Genomic DNA, 19,933 nt, shown 5'->3' with positions numbered 1-19,933 from the left:
TAAAGAAACTGATGCTCACGGAACGCCCAAGCTGGTAAGTAGCAGAGTTGAGATTTGAAGTGTCCGTGCTCTTAATGCTAAGCTAAACCAGGGACAGGCAGGGTGGGTCACACAGGTCAGGTCCCTCTCCAATGATCATGGTTCACACACCCCTTCTGAGAACTCTATTTCTTTCTCTCAGTCAAGACAGAGCCTCTTCCTCTTTTCTCTGCCTGCTGACCTGGCAGCCTTTGTACCAGCAGCCCTTGCTGTCTCCCAGAATCCTCCAACCTTCAGCAGAATTCCCAGGTGAATTCTCCACCTAGGCCCCACCTCCAACAGTTACTCCTCCTCAAACCAGGGCCCCACCTTACACGCTGCTCCCTCAAACTCTACTCAAGGCAGACTATGTCCGCCAAGTGTAAGCCCATTGTAAAGCCCAAATCCACCTCGAGCCCGGCCCTCCTCCCAGACTAGGGCTTCCTCTAGCCACACCCCCACGCCATGTCCATTAGCCCCGGCCCCTGACTCCACCCCCAGCCACGTCCCCTCCCAGACTCTACCCCCATGCGAGCGGCCTCTAGCCATACCTCCACACCATGTCAATCAGCCCCAGTCCGGGACTTCGCTCTAGCCACACCCCCTCTCAGATTCCACCTCCAATGCCAACCGCCTCTAGCCACTCCCCATGCTGTGTAAACCTCCCAGTCCGGGACTCCACCCCCTAAGCCACGCCCCTTCTGCCAGACTCCACCCCCACGCCGTGTCCATCGGTCTACCAGCCTCAGCCTGGGATTCCGCCCTAGCCGCATCCCTGCTATCCGGCCAGTTAGATCTGGGGCCCTTCACCTTGAAAGACTCAAAGAAGCCGCCGCCCCCACTGCCATTCTCCATCTTGTCCTCGTCGCCGCCCAAGCCCATCATGGACTGGCTGTGGATGTGCAGTTCCTCATAGAGTGTCTCCAGGAGGGCGGCGCGCGTCCGCTCCTGTGGGCCAGGCCCGGGCCGTCAGGAAGGACCCCAGCGATCAGCCCTTCGGCCCACAGTTCAAATCCCAGACACCTTCTGAGGCACGGGACACCTTCTCTGAATGAGTGGGGAGTGGGGAGGGCCCCTGCACCGCCTTCCCCCAGGCCACTCCACAGCTCAAGCAGCCCCCAGGGACCCTCATATGAAGGGCCCCTCACAGCCTCTTCAAGGTCTGGCTTCATGTCCCCACCCCCCCAGGTTCGCCCCCTACCCAGACCCAAGGTGTCCCCCATCAGCCTGCCCGCATCCCAGCATCTCCTGGGCACTCCTCACTATCCCTCCGGCTTCCTCTCCCCAACCTCCTACTCATCCATCAATCCATCCAGCCCCAGGTGTCCCCACTAAGGCCAGGGTCTGAACATGGCTTTTCCCTTCCCAGGGACAGGACTGAAGTTCTAGTTTGGAAGGTGAGAAGAGGGTGACCCAGCTCTTACAGCCCATCCTCACCTCCAGTTTGGCAAACTTCTCTGCCTTGTAGCAGGCATATTCAGCATTGATCAGCTTTGTCAGCAAAAATTCCTGGAACTCAGGCCCCTGGAAACCCCCAGTGTGGAGGAGATGAGAAAGGGAGGTTCAGATGAACACATAAACAAGAGTCTGAAGCCCAGTGAGGCAGAGGCTGCAGCTCCTGAACCATGCTCTGCTGGGGCCTGGGGTCACCCTCTTCACTCCCAAAAGGGCATCTCCCTGGGTTCAGCTCCCCAGGCACCTTCAAGGGGCCCCAGTGCCCTTCATGGCTGCCCATGCCCTCAGGAGAGCAAACCCCACAGATGTTAGGGTCTGAGTTGGGGTCTCGACCTACTGCTTCAGTCTAAGGTAGCTGAGTTGTGTACAGAGCTGAAGCCCAAGCTTGAAGTGTGCCCCTCCCCAAACATTTTAGAAGAAAGAAGAGACTGGAACTGTCAGAAAGAGAACAGAAATGAGGAAAGGCCAGTCTACTACATGGAAAGTATAAAACAACTGTGTAGTTTATTCTGTGACCTTGTGAAAAAAAAAAAAAAAATGTGTTTTCAAGATGAACGGAAAAGCCAGTCCCCAGTTGCAGTTAGGGGAGCCCAGCTGCCCTGGCACACAATGCAGCTTTGGGACCCCATAAGGCAGAATGTATGTGCACCCCCCAGGCCCCCACCCATTTTGTCCTGCTTTGCCCATGACTAGGGGCTGCCCCTCACCTTCCTGAACACGGCGGGGTCCGGGAGGGGGGGTCCGAAGAAGGGCACATCATCTCTTGCAGTGACAGAGACCTGGAAGGGAGGGCAGCTGTCTGTTCCTGTGGAGTCTGGGGTCTGCTCTGCCCCACCCTAGCCAGAAACCTCTACTTTGCCTCCCTGGCCTGCCCCTTGGTCGGGGAGGCTCAGTGATTGTGGGCTGGATGAATCTTTCTTCCAGGGATTTCTGCCCTCTATCTTTTGCCCTGAATTTTAGTGGTGGAGAGGGGTGAGGGCTACAGGAATCATCGGGATGGTGAAGGCAGAGGAGGCTATGGGAGGTGGAGGACAGTGATACCAGGCCAGGAGGCAGAGGAGGGAAACCGTCCTCTCTGAGGGGGTGAGCTTTGGGGAAGACAGAGGCCATGGTGTGAACAGTGCACCACTGAAGCCTTCCATGGTCCCCCGTTACAGCTGGTAAAAGTGAGGCTCAGAGGGGCATCCCAGGGAGGGCAGAGCTGCAGCCAGGGTCCTTGCTGACGCCCCTGGGAGGCTCCAAGAGCACCCACCTTGTAAAGGGGGCCATCAGGGCCCCCGCCCTCAGCCTGCACCACTACGTAGGCATGCAGGAAGTTGGACGCGATCATGTCGGGCACAAAAGGAGTGTTCTCATCCTGGAAGACCACAGCCACGATGTCGTTCCCGATGTGCCGCTTCCGCTGCAACTGAGCACAAGGCCACGGGCCTTCATGGTCTGGCCACAGGGGCCCACCGGGGAGAGGGGTGCCCGCAGGGGTTTAGGAGGGTTTGGGGTAGTCAGAGTGCACATCTAAGGATTTGCTTTCCTCAAAATAATGTAGCAAAATAAACTTGTCTTAAAACGATTTTAGTTGAAAAATGGCCTGTTTGGAACAACGTACACTCTTCAGGTGACGAGGGTACACTAATGTCCCAGACCTCACCGCTATTCAATTCATCCACGTAATCAAAACCCACTTGTGCCTGGACACCTATTGAAATTACAAGAACAATTCCTTTAGGTTTTTTGGAGTGCTGTGACAGATGATGAAACCAAGGCCGAGAGCAGTGACTTGGAAGGTGCTATAATGAGCTATAATGAGCTTGGGGACTCGAGCCCAGGTCTCTCGGTCCCTAGACCCTACCTCTCAGCCCTTCTCCTGTATCAATACCCCAAACATGGCCCCCGATTGAATAAACAAGCTCTACTTGGTATACATTCATGTTGCTAAACTGAACGTAGACCCTCAGTAAAAGAAAGTTAAAAGACACTAAAATAAGGAATAACTATTTCCATTTTTCTCACATTTCCCTTTTATTCCCTTGGGCTGGGGACCTGATTGGGAAGGCAGATAGCCCTGTAGGAGGCTCAGGACAAGGGGACACACTTCTGAGTTCAGTTCCTGGAACATGCCTTGCATGTCCTCGAGTCCAGGCCTTTGCAGAAGCTGTTCTCGCCACCTGGAACATTTCTCTGCCTTCTCCCAGCTCCTTCACAGTCTAAAAGTCACTTTCTCTTGAAAGCTCCCACCTCTGCCAAGACTACATGTCCCCACATGACCCCATGATGCTCTCCACTCCCCATAAAGCACCAGCTCAGATCTGCTAAACTCTTGCAACGTACTATGAACTGTTCTAGTCCCTCTACGCACTCACGCATTTATGCTCACCTAGGAGGTGGGTGCCATTCTGACTGTAGAAACCAAGGCTTTCCCAGCATTGAAGCAGCCTGTCTCCCCTGACCCAATGAGAGCCCACAAGTGGGGACGCTGATCATTTCCATCTCTGTCCCAGGGCCCGGCGCTGAGCCTGGCGTGATGCAGGCTGAACGGACAGGTGGAGGGGGAGGACAGGTGGAAGGTGGGAGGCAGGTGGGGGTGCCCAGGCTACCTGCTGGGCGTCCCCTTCTGTGTAGGGCAGCTTGGTGGACACGTGAAACATGATCTCCTTGTTGCGGAAGTTGCAGTACACAGATTCGGTCCCCGTCTGCCCGTGGGTCACGTCCAGGCCTCCTCGGAACCTGCCCCCGGGCCCCCCAGGCCACGGCTCAGTCTCCAGCCCCGGCCAGGCCTCCACGGGGCCAGGACAGGGGCTCCCTCCCTGCCCAGGAGCACAGGTCAGATTACACTCTGCTCAGCCCACCCTAATACTCACCCCTTAAAGTCCTGCAGTTTGACCTTCTGGCCAAGAAATTCAAGGAACTCCACGAAGGCGGGACTTTCCTCGTTGGTGCTGAAGAGTTCTTCCTCGGAGGTCTGGGAATGAGGGGCCAAGGTCATTGAGCAGGAGTTCCTGAGAAGCCCCTGCCCTCTGTCCCTACTAGGACCCAGAGAGGGCTGGAGGGAGGACCTCTGGCAGCCTCCTGGGCTCCCGAGTCCCTTGGCCGGTGTGCTGCCCTGGAAAAGGTGTCAGGCTCCAGATACGGGGCCGGGTGGGGAGGGGCAGCAGGGAGGAGGAGGTGAGCACACCTGCCCGAGCTTCTGATAAATGACGCCAAACTTGAAGTTATTGCTGATGACATGCTCGTCAAAGGTGACGATGAGCCGGGAAGCCTGCAGGAGAGGACGCCGGGTGAAGAGGCTGCATGTGCAAGCTGCCATTCGACGTGCTCTTCCCCTGTGCCAAGCACTGAGCCAGGCGCTCTACACGCATCACGTCATGTAATTCTCAGAACAAGCCTGGGAGGGAGACAGTCCAGCTGTCCCCTCTGAATCTCAGGTTCAGAGACCTTAAGTGACTCACCTAGGGTCAATGGCTTGCAAGCACGTACAGGCTTGGGATTTGACCCCAGGTCTGTTGGATCCCAAAGCTTAAGCTCATCACTCCTGAATTTGCCGTGAGTCCCAGTCCTGCCATGCCAAGCCCGCCCCTACTCCAGTCTAACTCCCAACTCACTCCTCGGCTTCTCTGTAAACCCACATCATTCTTCCAGAACAGGCCACATCTCACCAATCTGCTGTGGGCATTGAGCAAGTTCTCCTCCTCACCTTAGGCCTCAGTTTCCTCTCCCATAAGCAGGAGGTGGGCCCTGATTTCTGAAGCCGCTTCAGGATACCTGTCCTGGACCACACCACCTCTAGAGACCTCACACTGCTCCAGAATTCAGTCAGGGACACAAGGGTTTACCTGTCTGTCCTCTTCCAGGAGGTGCCCCTGGCTCATCCAAGGCAGAAGCCCCTGCCCCTATCCCCACACTGTCACCGTGTCTAGAGCCCAGCTCCCAGCACCCGGGCAGGAAGTGCCGGGGCTATTCTTTCTCTACAGGTCTCCTCTGGGATAAAAAGGCAAGGCCAGTAGAAAAGACACCCGTTCCAGGGGAGGACTGCGGCACAGACTGCTCTCAGGAGGGTCTCCAAACATCACAGAGGTTCCAGATGTTAGCGAGGCCAGCCTCGAAGGCAGACAAACCTAGGCTTAAATGCAGGCCCTCCTTATCTGCTGTGCACCCTGGGGTAAGGCACAGGCCCTTTCGGTGGCTCCTCTTCTGCAAATTGTGGACTTCACAGGGTTATTGTGAGGATTAAATGAGAGAACCTGGGGAAAAGTACCTGGCCCACAGAAGGTGCTTAATAAATGCTCAGTCTTCCAGTTACTCACCCACCCTCAGTGAGTTGTGCCCAGATCCAGTCATACCTTGGGGTAGAGCACAGGATAGAACCGATCCACGTTGACGTCTTCACACACCAGCTGCAGGAGGAGATAAGGGAGGGGTGTGAGGCATGGGGCCAGGGAGGAGAGGACGGGGCTGCCTGGGCCTCCCTGGTCAAGGTCTGGGGAGGAGCCATGCTGGGAACGGCCAAAGCTAAAGCAGGACTCGGGGTTCACTGTTGCTTAGGGAATGGAGGTCCCCTGAGATCTGAGGGTGCTATAGAGAAAACCGAAAGCACACAGGCAGGGGACGGGGGCCCGGGAGAACACATGGCAGCCCAAGACACGGTGGGAACACGTGAGAGACGGCCTCAGGATAGGGCAGCAGCCCAGGGCAAGGGCCTACGGCTGAAGGGGACACACCGAGGCAGAGCTGAAGCCCCACAGGTGCCCATCTGCGAGGCCAACCAGGGAAGCTCAGGGGAGCGGAGGCCTCACCTTTGCCATCTGGATGACATTAGGGAACTCGGTGAGGCAGGAGATGGGGATGACATCATGGTATGTCCGGCACTTGGTCCTAGGAAGAGAAAGTCACATGGTGAAGGGCTGGGAAAGGAAAACGGGAACCCCACCCCCACAAAGTAAGGCCAGAAGGGGGTGGATCACAGCGAGGACCAGAGGTGATGATGGGTGTCAGGCTGACTCGGGTACTAACTTGCTGTGCAATCTCAGGCAAATCCCTGCCCCTCTCTGGGCCTTGATGAAGAGAGTGGGTCAACTGAGATGGGTTCTGAGATTCTAAGGCCTCAGCCCTTCCTGCCATCTCGGGACTCCCCCATCACCCTCACCTGAGCAGCAGCCGCAGGTGCTCTTGGTCCCCGATGACATCGTACTTGAGTGAGAAGACAAGGTGGCCGAGGGCAGTGTCCAGTGAGTAGTAATTGAAATGCTCCTGCAGTGGGAGGTGGGGTCCAGGGGAGTGGGTGAGGCTGAGCATGGGGCTTCCTGAAACCAGGCCAGAAAGCCAACCCACTCCCAGATGGGGGGTCCTTCGCCCATAGCAGGTGTTATGGCTGATAGCAGATCCCACGTCAGACAGACCGGCACTCAAAGCCCGCCTCTGCCACTGACCAGCTGGGCAGCCTGAGGAGGTCACTTGGCCTCTCTGTGCCTTGCTTTCCTAGTCTGCCAAATAGGAGGGAACCCTGTACTTTGGTGGCGGCCAGGACTGAAAGGGATGAAGTGCCTGGCTCAGTTCAGTGAGGGTGGGTAGTAACACCGGATCTCTGGGTGCTCATCGAGTCGGGACCATATTCGGACCTCCATGCCTGTCTTCAGCCTTGGCCCTTTTCAGGGCTGGGCCCCCAGCAGGTGTTCAATGAGCAAAAGCTGATTGCCCAACCTGTGACTCTGTGGCCCCTGAAGCCAGGGCCTATGAGAAACAGGAAGCGAAACATCTCACAACACACAGGGCAGCTAGCCAGGCAGGTTTCCACCCTCCTGTCTCACCTGGAGGAGAGGGCACAGGGTTGGGAAGACACCCCGAGGAGTATCAGGGGTGGCTGCTGCAGGGATGGCACCCCTAGAGAGGAGCCCAGGGCTGGCACTTCCAGGTGGGGAAGTCCCAAAGCCAAGGGCTGGAAGTTCAGGGAGACACCACCCAGCCCGGCCCCAGGCTCCCCCTGCCAACCCCAGCCCCAGCCCTAGCCCAAGCTCTGGGAGTGGAGCTGGCTGCCCGGCCACACCCGCCCCAGGAATCATCCTAGAAGTAAATCCTGTTCAAACATGAACACCTGTGCTCAGAGGCCAGGAGCAGACAGAGGCAGGGGCCAGTGGACGTGCCCCGTGAATCCGTAGCTCAGGGGCATTCTCAATGGACCCGGGGAAGAGTCCCCCAGTCCTGCCTGGGCACAGAGTAGCAGAAACCCCCAAATGCTTGACACCGTCCAGCAGAGAGGGAGTGGCAGGCACTTGATAAGGAGGCACTCGGCAGGGAAGTCCAGGGAGCGGGGAGTTTCCCTGGACACCCCCAAGCCCAGAGGAGCCCCTGGGACACAGTGGGAGAGCGGGCTTAGGGTCCCAGAAAGTCAACGCCCAAAGTCATCCTAACCTCCCCCCTCTGCCAGGATAGGGTCCAGTGCCTGAGCACCTGGCTGCTTCCCCCGTTACCCCACCCAGAGTCAGAAAGGGGGCCTGCCCTTCTGCCAGCCCTGGGACTTCTCCCCTCAGTACTGCTAATCTGATCCTGGACATGAGACCTCTTCCTTTTTTTTGAGATAGAGTTTTGCTCTGTCGCCCAGGCTGGAGTGCAGTGGCACCATCTCAGCTCACTGCAATCTCCACCTCCTGGGTTCAAGCGATTCTCCTGCCTCAGCCTCCTGAGTAACTGGGATTACAGGTGCCCAGCAATATACCTGGCTAATTTTTGTATTTTTAGTAGAGATGGGGTTTTGCCATGTTGCCCAGGCTGGTCTTGAACTCCTGACTTCAAGTGCTCTGCCCACCTCGGCCTCCCAAAGTGCTGTGATTACAGGTATAAGCCACGGCGCCCAGCCACCTCTTCTGACCCTCCAGCCTGCACTTCTTCAGATCCTATTGCATTCAAGGTCCACTACCTTCATCTGTTCCTGCCTTCATCTGTCACTTGTCACTCTTTCAACAAACTTTTCTGAGTGCCAACCATGTGTTTGGCATACACAGTATCCCCAGATCCTACCACCTGCCAGACCCAGCTGGGAACCTCTGGACAGCAGATGCCTAGGATGCAGGTCTCTCTCCACCTCTCAGCTGGGAAGTGGAATTGCATGCTGGGTTCTGGGTTTGTTCCCAGGCAAAGGCTCCTGAACCTGGCTTGCTGGTTTAGTCTCAGTCACAATGGATCCTCCCCTAACTCCACTGGTTAGCACCAGTGTCTCCCAGAGTCAGGCCAATGCCCAGGCCCAGACTGAGGTCACACAGCTTCCCAACCCCCAAGTAGTCACTCCCTCTTCCCAACACACACACACATACACACACACATACACACACACACACACACACACACACACACACACACACACACAATGGCTAAGAGCATGATCTCTCCCATGCATCTTAATGGAAGGTCAGCCAAAGCTGGTTCAATTCCCAGGCTTAGTCATTGTGTGACCTTGACTAAATCATTTACCTATCTGAGCTTCGGTTTCCTCTTCTGAAAAAACAGAATAATCCTGATATCACCAAGTAATTATGAAGACGTGACAACAGCTAACATTCACTGAGTATTTACCATGTGCCAGGCATGGTTCTAGAAGCTTTGCCTGTACTTTTATTATCCCCATTTTCACAGATGAGGAAAGTTAAATAGCTTACCCAAGGTCACACTATCAGTTAATGGAAGAGCCAAGATTCCCACACATGCCATGAGGCTCCAGAGTCCACGACACACTTCCCCATTTTGGCTCTACGCTGACAAAGAGACAGCACCCGGCCTGCAACCTGACACACACGTTCCCGGCATGGGACCTCCCCTCGGCTCCCTCAGTGCTCTGACAAGTGGTTGCTGGACAGGGTCCCTGCTCTGTGCTGGTGGCAGGGCAGGGGCTGCATCAATCCATGACGTTACTGTTCCCCTAACTCCAAGTCGCCCGAAGGGAGGGGCTGGGTCTATTGTGTTGGCTGCTGTATACCCTGTGCCTAGAACAGGGCCAGGCACACGGCCTGTCCTCATTATTTGCCACCCCTGACTGAGCACTTCCTCTGTCCCAGATGCCACTGTAAAGACCTGACAGATAACAGCTCACTGAAGCCTCATAGCAACCTCATGAGGTGGGTCTCATTATCACCAACCACCATTTTCACAGATTAGCACATGAGGCACAGAGAAGTTAAGCGATTTCCCGATGTCCTGTGTAGTGGCTGGCAGAGCCAGGATTCAAGCCCCGGCAGAGTCTCTGCCGTGAACCGCTGTGCCATAATGCTGCCTTTGCAATCAATGCTTGTTGAATGAACAAGAGATTCCGCCATGCGGGTTCCCTGGGGACTGGAAGTGTGTGTGGTGGGAGCACGTTTACTCAGGGCTCTAGGACTGTCACAGAGCCCTGGCCCGTGAGTTCTGCTCCCTCCCAGGCCCAGCCTCGAGTGGAGCTGAACTGTGACCCACCCCAGCCAGCCCCGCTACACCAGCCGGCCACCCACCTTGCCGAGAAAGTGCTTCCGGTAGATGCGGGCCGTGGGGTTGCACTCGAGCTTCACCTTGGTCGTGGGCGACTGCAGCGGCTCTGTCTCGGGGATGCTGGTGATTTCGTGGTTGGTGCCCTCAATCCAGTAGCCCCCAAACTGGGGCAGCAGGATAAGGGGGAAGGGTCCTTCTCGCCCCAAGACCTGAAGAGGGACTCGGCTGAGAGCCACCCCACACTGTACCCCACCGGGGACCCCAGGACACCCTCCCAACTTAGACCTGGAGCCACTTCTGTCATGGCTAAGGGGTATGAGGGGACAGGCCAGAGCCTGTGTGGGCCCCAGAGTTCTGCTCCAGCCCTTTCCCTCAGCCAGACCCAGACAGTGCCGAGACCCAAGTCTCCAAGAAGGGGTGTGGGGGCAGATAGAGCTGGAGCATGACCTTGGCCCAGGAAGCTGGAACATTTGGCTCAGAAGGCCTAAGGTTTCAAATGGGCTCTGAGGTCTTGGGCCTGGAAATTAAGTCTCCAGCCTGTAGCAAGGCCTGCGGGTCAGGCTCCTAAGGAGGAGGACCTGGTATCCAGAAGCCCTGCGTAAGTGCCTCCTGGGCTTGGGTAAGGGTGGATAGGGGGGTCTAGCCGAGTACCTCGTGCACACTCGGGTAGGGAATGTAGTCCTCCTCTGTCTGCAAAACACAAACAGGACAAGGGTCTCTCCATCTTTCCGTCCTCCAGGCCCCCCAGCGCTCGCCTCTGCTTGGCCAGCCTCAAGGCTCAGGGTGTGGATGGGGCCCTGGCCTCATTGCCTCTTACAGATGGGCATGGGCTGAGGCAGGCTTAGCGTGCTGAGTGCTGGCATCTTCTGGGGTTCTCTTTGCCTGGGGAAAGGAGGGCTCACTGCCTCCCCAGAAGAAACCGCTGGACTGCCTGGAGGGCTTGTTAACATGGGTTGCTGCACCCCACCCTAGAGCTTTGGATGCAGCGGTTTGGGCGGGGTCTGAGAATGCACATTTCTCACAGGCTCCCAGGTGGCACTGACTGCTGGTGTGAGGACCTCTGCCCTGAAGAGAGCATCAGGCTTACTGCCCATGCACCCTCCTCTAACCCTCACCCTGCAGCCCTGGGCCCACTCTACCAGGCCTGGTCTTCTAGGGTCTCTGGGGTCCCAAGTCCCAAGAACCATATGCTAAGAAAAGTGGGTCAAAAATAAGAGGCTCCCCTTCATCTCCCTGGGTGCCCCCCCTCTGGTCAGTCTCCTCACCAGCGGCTGGGGGCACCCAGGCCTGCCTCCCTATCACTCCCTCCCCATCCAGACAGCAGCTTCATGGAGCAGGAGCTCATAAGTCTCCTAGGGCCTGGGTTGCAGTCTTCCTGCAACTGCTGGTCATCACTGGTTTCAGGGAAAACATTTGGCAGCAGCTGTCTTTGAGAGATGAGGGCTTCGAGTTTGGGGCGGGGACGCCTGGAGAAGCAGGGGGAGTCTGCAGCGGTGAAGACAGAGAGGAGGAGCTAGAATAGAGGCCCCAGCCCTCTAGCAAGAGAGGGGTTCTCCTCATCACAGAACTCCTAGAGGGCAGGGGCTGGGTCTACCCTGCTCGCGGCTGTGGCCCCCCGCACCTGGCACACTATAAGACTACTTCCTGAAAGGGGATGGATTTCCTGCTTGATGGGCAGTGGTGGCAGCACTTCCCAGATCCCCTCCACCCCCTAGAGAGGGAGGCAGACTGCCAGGCCCACCTACTTTGAGGGGCGGCGGGAAGGAGCAGCGTTGTTCATCCATCCTGCTTCCCTGTAAGAGAAGGCAGCACTGTTACACTCTCCCAGGCCCGTCGCCAGGCGCTGCCTCCCCTCCCCAAGGCATGCAAGGGGAAAGCCCTAGGAGGTGGGCCACGAAGATTGGGGTACTCCCAGGGCAGGGTGCTAGCTGGCTGGGGGCCCTGGGCCTCTCTGAAGGGCTGGCTGTCCTGGTAGTGACTGGGGCTGGAGGCTGGCAGCCTCAGGGAAGGCTGAGGGCTCTGCGGGAATGCACGTGCCACTGGGAGCGGGGGCAGGGGAGGTGCACACGACACTGTGTGAGCTGGGGGGGGCTGTTATCTACACAGATATGTGTTGAGGGAGAGAGGGGGAGGGAGAGGTAGAGATGAGACAGAAAGACAGAGAAATAGGAGGCATTGGAGAGAGACAGAAAGAGAAACAGGAGGCATCGAAGTTGAGAGGGTATTCAAGGCACTCCCACCCCAGCACCCCCTGCCCACCTCCCAGTGCATACCTATGTGAAAAGCATACGGGGCTGGGGGGTGGAGGGTGGAGGGGTAATACCTCCCACTCCTGCAGCACAGTCACTGGCTGACAGGCCCCCAGCATCTGTCCCCTCCTCCAGCTCCATTCCACCTGGGCCCCCTACCGCAAAGCCTGTGGTGTCTCTCACTGGGTGAGGGGCAGTGTGTGTCTGTGGGGTGGGTTGATGATCTGACCCCAGCCCTGTTGCAGTTCCACACAAGGATGGGAGCTGGGAGCCTAGATGGAGAGGGCTGGGCATCCTGTACCCTGACCTCCAGACAGAGGATCCTGGACAACCAGTAGCCACCATCTTCTACTGGCGTGGCCTGTCCTCAGAGAGGTGAAGGGCTGGAGATGCAGCAAGGGCCCCCCAGCCCCAGCCCAGCCAGCTCTGTGGCTCCCCAGAACAGGCCACAGAGCCATCCTCACCTGCATCTTTTCAATCATCTCAAATAGATCTGTGTTCTGCAATAGAGACAGAGGAGAGCGGGGTCAGCTGATCCTGCCAAGCCTCAGAGGAGCCTCCACCCGCCCCGGCCCTCCGGGTCCCACCAGCTCTGATCAGTGATCAAGGCACCTGTCTGAGCAGCAAGTGGGAGTGGCGGGAGCACTGTGGGAGGGGGCTCTGTGTGGGAGACCCGCGTAGTCTGGCCAACTGCCAAGTGAGGTGAGCCCAGGGCCCAGGGCCCAGGGCCACCCACCCACTCAGTCCTGCTCCCTGACAGGCTGCTACCCTTGGGGAGGGACAGGTAGCCCCAAGTCCCAGCCACAGAGATGAGCCCATCCTGGATCCCCAGGAGGGGTCTGTGCTTCTCTCCACCTCTCCTGGAAGGGGGCAAGGCTCAGTCAACCAGGCCACAGCCCACTGCTCAGACAGCCCACCCCTCTCCAAGCAGAGTGAGCTGAGGGCGCTTCAGGGGAGAGAACACTGGGATGCCCACAGGCCCGGCACCTGTGCATGAACCAGCTGAACCCTCGCACACTCGAGCTAGCCTCTCCTGAGGTGAGCCAGGGCACACGCAGAGTTAATCCGGTGTCTGCCAGCTGTGCTTGGCAGCCCTGGCCTCTCCAGCGCCAACTCCCTGTGAGCCTTCCTGGAAGGCGGCAGGGATGCCGGCTGGCCCGGCTCAGGATGGTGAGCCTCCAGGATGGTGACCCTCCCCCTGCCCCTCCAAGGCTCAGCTCAGGCGGCTCCTGCTGACACATGTGCTACGGAGTTGTACACCAGGAAGCACGCACACTCTCTCTCTCTCTCTCCATCTCTCTCCCTCCCCTCCTGCTCACACACACAGAGAAGCCTGCACAGCAATATTTAAAGTCCCACTGCACCCTATACCTGTTTCATGTACCAAGAAAACAACACACACAAACACATATGATGGGGACTGTGCATAGTGATTCTTAGAGCTATATACTAACACACAAATATACACATTGGGTCTGAGTTACACAGGAGCACACCCACTCACACACATGCAGGTCCAAGTACCAGGAGAGATACACACACAAATGCAAACCCAAACCTGCGCAGGTCTGCACACCAGTAACTGCACACAAAGCTACAGTAACACCACAAACCACTCTCATGTGTGAGAACAAGAGGCATGACAACACACAGCCACAGAGGCAGGCGGGTGTGTCCAGGCAGACCCAGATGCAGCCCCACTCACGGCTACAAGCCCTGCCTGCCTCAGCAGGGTCACATAACAACAGTGAATGAGACTCAAAAGGTATCCAGCAACTGCTGGGGTAGATTACCCAAGGAGAGGACACGGTCTGAACCCACACAGCCCTCACCCTGCACACACAGCACAGAGCCCTGGGAAAGTCACAAGATACAAGCCCGTGTAAATGTGCACGCTGTGAGGCCTGCCCATAGAGGCAAGACCCACCTGTAAAACCCACCACAGGAGTCCATGGGACACCCTGACCCATGGTCCCCTATGGTCACACCCAATATCCTCTGCATTTGAAGCGACAAATTCCGCAGGCAGTTACAGCCAGAAACCACAGACACACACCTGAAGTCCAGCAGACAAACATGCCGTCAACACAACACACTGTATGACAGCAACTTTGGCTTCCTGGGAACAGGTCAGCCAGCAACAAATCGCAGCTGGGCACGGCCAAGAGTCACAGTGATGAGTGGTGCAATTAATGTCCCCCATTAAGACACCCCTCTCCAGGTGGAGCCAAAGGTAGCGCAGGAACACTCTAATCACGCTTGTGTGAGCGAGACCTGTGGGGCAATCACATAAACACTGACACATGGTCCTGCACGCCAGAGTGTACACACAGCAACAAGCACACCCACAGCTACAGCCTCACAGGGAGCAGCAGAACGCCCATGACAGCATGCGAGGGCTCTGAAGAGGGCCCAGATGGGGGGGGTGCCCACCATGCCAACCACCCACCACAAAAGTGGCCATGAGCATTCGGAGCCCCCCACAAACGTAGGCAGGGGCCAGGGTAAAGTGGTCGCGACCCGGTAGCACCGGCGCCCACACCACATGCCCTGCGGCTGCAGCCCAGAGCTAACAGTGGCCACTCGGGAGGCCACTGAAGAGCCCCAGGCCCGGGACGGTCCCCAGGTTGATGGGGTGGCCCCGCGGCCGTTGTCAGACCCAGAAGCGCACCACGGGCCCCACCATGACGGAGCCTGCGCGCCTCCGTGGCGGGCAAAGCGGCCCGCTCTTCAGGGCAGTTGGGGGTGACCCAGTCCCCGAGGATCCCCTTCGCCACGCCGCCCCGCCCGGGTCCTCACCTGCCAGCCGCCCCCGCCGGGCAGCGAGCCCTCCGCGGACCGGCCGGGGCGCCGGGAGTCCGCGGCTGTGCCATCCTGAGCCCGCCCCGGCCCGGCCCCCGCCGCCAGGCGCGAAGCACTTCAGTCTGGCCCGGCCGGCTCCGCCCCGGACAGGCCGCGCCGCGCGCCGGGTCCGTGCCCACCAGCGCCGAACCTCCGCGCTCCCGGCTCCCGGCAACAGCCGCTGCTGCGATGGCCCCTAGCCCCGGGACGGGCCAGGAGGGCGGGGCGCCCAGGTACGGCGGCACGGCCGCGGGGCGGGGCAGGGGAGCTGACGCCACGCCCCCGGGGGGCGGCCCGCCCGGGCCCCGGGACAGGCTGGCCCTGCGCGCTCCGGCTCCGGCTGGAGCGCTAGATGCTTTGGGTGCTTCGGACTCCCCGCTTGGCTCTCCCCAGCGCGCCCCCACCCCACCTTCTCCATCTTCCCAGGCTCGGGATACCCCGCCTGAGGGCATCAAGGACGGGGTTGGGTTACCTTGCAGACAGAGGGCTTTTCCTGAGCACCTACTTAAAGCTGGGTCCTGGCCGGGCGCCGTGGCTCAAGCCTGTAATCCCAGCACTTTGGGAGGCCGAGACGGGCGGATCACGAGGTCAGGAGATCGAGACCATCCTGGCTAACACTGTGAAACCCCGTCTCTACTAAAAAATACAAAAAACTAGCCGGGCAAGGTGGCGGGCGCCTGTAGTCCCAGCTACTCGGGAGGCTGAGGCAGGAGAATGGCGTGAACCCGGGAGGCGGAGCTTGCAGTGAGCTGAGATCTGGCCACTGCACTCCAGCCCCTGCGACAGAGTGAGACTCCGTCTCAAAAAAAAAAAAAAAAGCTGGGTCCTTCGCATGTGTCGTAATCTCGTCACAGCCCAAGAGGTACAAATGTCATCTCCATTATACAGATGAGAAACTGGTTCCAAGAGGTGAAATAGTTTGCCCGAGACCACACAGTCAGGAAGAAGTCAAAGTGGAATCCAGAGAAAGGCCTGGTGCTACTCTTTGGAGTCTCTCCCTTTTCCTCCTCCTCTCCTCCACCCTGCTTTCCATGCCTGACAGTGGCTGGCCTGCCCCGTCCCTTCCCCCGCCCTAGCTGCTCCAGATCCTGGGGTAGATGGCCACAGCACCTAGGGAGGGGCTGCCAGGCCCGTGGTATGGAGGAAAGGGCCCAGGTAGATTTTGGGACATGTGGATACTAGCTACAATTTGCTGAGTGCCCTTGAGTGAGTCCCTCCCTCCTCTCTGGACCTCAGTTTCCCCATCTGTAAAATATAAGGCCTCTGTAGGCCCTTCCAGCTGACTCTGCACTGTGTCCCTGGCCTGGTATAGCCATATAGGAGGGACAGGGACAGGGCCTTGCTTCCGCTTCCTCCAGACAGATGTTGGGAACACAGCAAATGCTTCCTGAACTGTGGCCAAGGAGACACAGCTGCTTTGGATGTTGCGGAGGCAGGGCTGCCCACCAGCTCAGAGCCATACCTCTGTTCAGCTTCCTGAAAGAGCTGCCAGCAGCTGCCTACCACCCTCCAGCCCCAGAGCCAAGGGCTCCTGGAAGGAAAGCACTGTGCCCTCCCTTTCCCCCTAGACCTGGCCTTGAATCAGGCTTGGGCCTGGAGAGCCAGCAGGAACTCTGGAGATGTGTGTTCCAGATAGGGTGTAGCTTTGGTTTTAATAATTAACAATAGCAAATATTGATTTATGCAGCCACTTCCAGGCCTGAACACTTCCGGGCACCCATTGAAATCTAGCCAGAGAAACATCCATTCCCACACTGCCCCCGCGGGAGGTGAGACCGGCTCACAGCACCAGAGATGGCTGTGTGCCAGGTGGTGTGGAAGGTGTGTGCACATATGCATGCAGCCATGTGTGCATGCATGTGAGACTCCACAACCGGATGTGGCTGTATATACGTGGGCATACTGTCTTTCTGTGTGTGTATGGGAATGCCTGGGTATGGGAATTTGTGTTTGTACATGTGTATCTCATGCATCTATACACGTGCAAGTCTCTGAATATATTTACAGACCCCTGGCTGTGGCTATGTGTTTTGTGTCTGTAACTATGTCCCTGTATGTAGGTGTGGGTAGGCTGCGTATGTATGTGTGTGCAGGTTTCTGAATCCCCGAGTGGAGAAACCCCTGTAGTGGGGAGGGAAGGAGGGTCCTGGGCAGCTCAATGCCTGTACAAATGTGGGGCCTGAAGGGAGGAGAATGTCCCTTCTGGGTGCCCTGTCCAGCCCTGGGAATGTAATGATGCTGATAAGAGCGCAACTTCCTAATTTCTACTTTCCAAAGTACTTTCACCCAATTGCAAGCTGGCAAGGTGGGTAGAGAAGAAACCGTCACCTGTTTTACAGATGAGGAAACTGAGGCCCAGAGAGGGGTAGGGAATTGCCCACTGGCAGAGGAAGGCCACCTGCCCTTCAGACAGATGCCATCAATGTTATAAATGTGCACAGAGCTAGGGGCACCGGGCGGGGGAGGATGGAGAAGATGTCACAAGCCTGGGTTCCCTCAGCCCAGCATTGGCTTGCTGGAGACCCCAGATGAATCATTCAGTCTCTCTAGTCCCTGGCTTCCTCTCCCGTCAAAGAAGGATGATCCACAGACTCTCTTGATTCTGAGGTGGGGGTGGGCTGTCGGGAAGGGGAGGTTCGGAGCCCACTCTCTGAGCTGTGTTGGCACAAACGGAGGCTTCTAGCCAGACTGGGTGGAAGCCAGGAAGCCCGAGGACAGGCAGCTTTTCAATAATCCGAGAAGGCCAACCCCAGGCTGTCTAGCAGGCAGGGCCCACGGCGATGGCCTGCTCTCTCTCTCGTCTCCTGATGGGAAGACTGAGGCCCAGGGAGGGGAAGCTGTGGCCCAAGGGCACACAGCCGTTGGTGAGAACCCAGGGCTCCTCCTGAGATACTCGGGGAGAGGGACTGGGAGCTTCATTCATGAACCCAGCTGTCAAGTGAGGGCTGCCATTGAGTCTCTCCCTTCCTGCCAAGCCCCGGATCCACATGCCCCAGTCTTGGGCTGTTGCCCAGACAGAGAAAACAGGAGTCGGTCTCAGGAACCTCCTTCTGCTGCTCCCAGCAGCCCTACGTGGGACCCCCATGGAGGTGGTGGTCCCACACATGGACACCATTCCTTGGCCATCTGCCCTCCCAGCCTAGGCAAGGTGCCTGGCCTTTATTCCAGGCCAGAGCTCTCGGGAAGGAGCCTGGTGGATCTTGCCTCTGCTATTTTCTGGCTGTGTGACCTTGGGAAGACCACTTTACTTCTCTGAGCTCCTGCATCCTCAACTAGAGAATGCCTACTACCCAAGGTTTACTAAAAGGACCAGGTGGCATGAAGTCTGTGGATGTGCTTTAGAAACTGCAAAAAGTACTGCAAAACTGAGAACTTATCACCCCTGCATCAGAGAGGCCCTAACACCAGGCCCTCTGGTCAGACAGCTTGCATCCAGTTGTGGCCCCACCACATCCAACCTGAGTGACTTTGGGCAAGTGACTGAACCTCTCTGAGCCTCAATTTTCTCATCTGCAAAATGGGACTGATTATAGTAGCTATCACATAGTTCAAGGATGAGATGAAATACTGCAAATAAAGCATGAAGTACTCATTTGGCACACAGTAAGTCTCAATAAATATTAGCCGTTATTTCTGCTATTTGATGTTCTGCATACGTTGTTCAGTTATCTGTTGCTTTACTGGACTGTGGCTCCTTGAGAGCAGGATCTGTATCAGATTGGTTTCTGGTCCTTTGGCACCCAGCACATGGCTTGGCATGAAGCAGGCACTGGTCAAACGTTTGATTTTAATGATAATGATAGGGGCTTGTTGACAGAGCTCTCACTCTGTGTCGGATGCTGTGCCCGGGCCGCCCTGTCTGTATTTTGCAGTAATCTTCACAATGACCCTGTGAAGTGGGTCCTCTCATTGCGCCTGGTTTACAGATGAGGAGACTGATGGTGACGTTGATTGTGGAGATGATAAAGATAGCTGGGGGGCTGGTTTATTCCCAGCTGTTTTGCTTAGATTCGCCCTAAGCCCTTCCCCACAACAGTCTACAGACCCAGGTTAAACCTTTGCGACTGCACCAGGCTCACCCAGGGCTCAGGAGTGGCAACCCCTTAGGAGCTAAACCCCATCAGCATTTGCCCATTTTACCTTTGCCCAAAAGTCATTCGTGGGCCCTTCCCAGCCCTGGACATGTGTCAGGGGTAGGAGGCAGACCAGGGGCCATAGGTATGGGGGGGGACACTTACCTTAGGGTAGAGTGAAGGAGTATAGGAGGGAACTAAGTTCACTCGTGACAGGTCTAGTGCCTGAGGGAAGCGCTGGTTCTGCCCATCACTCCTCCTGGAAGAGAAAGAGTCTGAGGTCAGGGAGAGCCCCAAGCCAGGAAATTTGGGAACTCTGGGAGAGTCACTCTCAGAGCTGGGGGATGTGAAGGGGTTAGATTTCATGGAAGAGAGGGTCATGGGTTCCCCAAGAGGAGGGAGAGGAGGGGCTTCGTGAGCAGGGCTGCCACACAGGCTCTCCTTCCCTGGAGATCAGAGACGTGGACAGGGTCTCTCCCCAAGCTCTCCATTAGCTCTCCAGCCAAGCAGTGACCTACTCTGAAGATGAGTAGACCGAGGCAGGTGTACTGAGGGTTGCTGTGGAGGGTGAGCTTTCTGGACTAAGCAGGGTGCTCCCACCTCTACAATGGACTCCTCCCTGAGCCTCTGGGAGTAGCCACCTTGGCACTGAGAGGCTACCGGGGCTACCACTATTATGAATGACAGTGACCATAACTGACACTCATTGGGCCTACTATATGCCAGGCCCTGTGCCGAGCCCTCGTTCCAGGCCTGAGGGCATGGCCTCCTCACCACACTGGTATTCCCACTTTACGGACAGGACCCAGCTGTGCACAGAGGTCACATGGCTAGCCGGCAGCAAAGCTAGCATCT

At 57.3% G+C, this 19,933-nt stretch overlaps 1 protein-coding gene across 9 annotated transcripts in view; it reads right to left on the bottom strand.

Moving 5' to 3' along the window:
- The window catches only part of RAP1GAP (RAP1 GTPase activating protein), a 72,209-nt gene that overhangs the window by 11,158 nt on the left and 41,118 nt on the right, over positions 1-19,933 (bottom strand). For 8 of the 9 annotated variants that reach the window (XR_001888086.1, XR_001888085.1, XR_001888084.1 and 5 more), the window contains 15 exons: positions 19,244-19,337; positions 12,629-12,664; positions 11,661-11,708; positions 10,567-10,605; positions 9,939-10,124; positions 6,611-6,714; positions 6,261-6,339; positions 5,808-5,861; positions 4,643-4,726; positions 4,329-4,429; positions 4,065-4,194; positions 2,726-2,881; positions 2,181-2,252; positions 1,456-1,542; positions 829-966 (listed from right to left, as the gene is read on the bottom strand). Coding sequence is in view for 4 of the 9 variants with exons in the window: in XM_017886561.1 (XP_017742050.1) it covers positions 829-966; positions 1,456-1,542; positions 2,181-2,252; positions 2,726-2,881; positions 4,065-4,194; positions 4,329-4,429; positions 4,643-4,726; positions 5,808-5,861; positions 6,261-6,339; positions 6,611-6,714; positions 9,939-10,124; positions 10,567-10,605; positions 11,661-11,708; positions 12,629-12,646 (1,296 nt within the window). In the remaining 5 variants the exon portion in view is untranslated. Of the gene's footprint in view, positions 1-828; positions 967-1,455; positions 1,543-2,180; positions 2,253-2,725; positions 2,882-4,064; positions 4,195-4,328; positions 4,430-4,642; positions 4,727-5,807; positions 5,862-6,260; positions 6,340-6,610; positions 6,715-9,938; positions 10,125-10,566; positions 10,606-11,660; positions 11,709-12,628; positions 12,665-14,963; positions 15,210-19,243; positions 19,338-19,933 lie in introns of those variants that run through there. The other variant, XR_001888083.1, reaches the window with a different exon arrangement.

This window comes from Rhinopithecus bieti, unplaced genomic scaffold, assembly GCF_001698545.2.
Source record: "Rhinopithecus bieti isolate Rb0 unplaced genomic scaffold, ASM169854v2 scaffold_14826, whole genome shotgun sequence".
Classification (NCBI taxonomy): Eukaryota; Metazoa; Chordata; class Mammalia; order Primates; family Cercopithecidae; genus Rhinopithecus; species Rhinopithecus bieti.
This window is presented reverse-complemented; position numbering and strand designations above follow the sequence as displayed.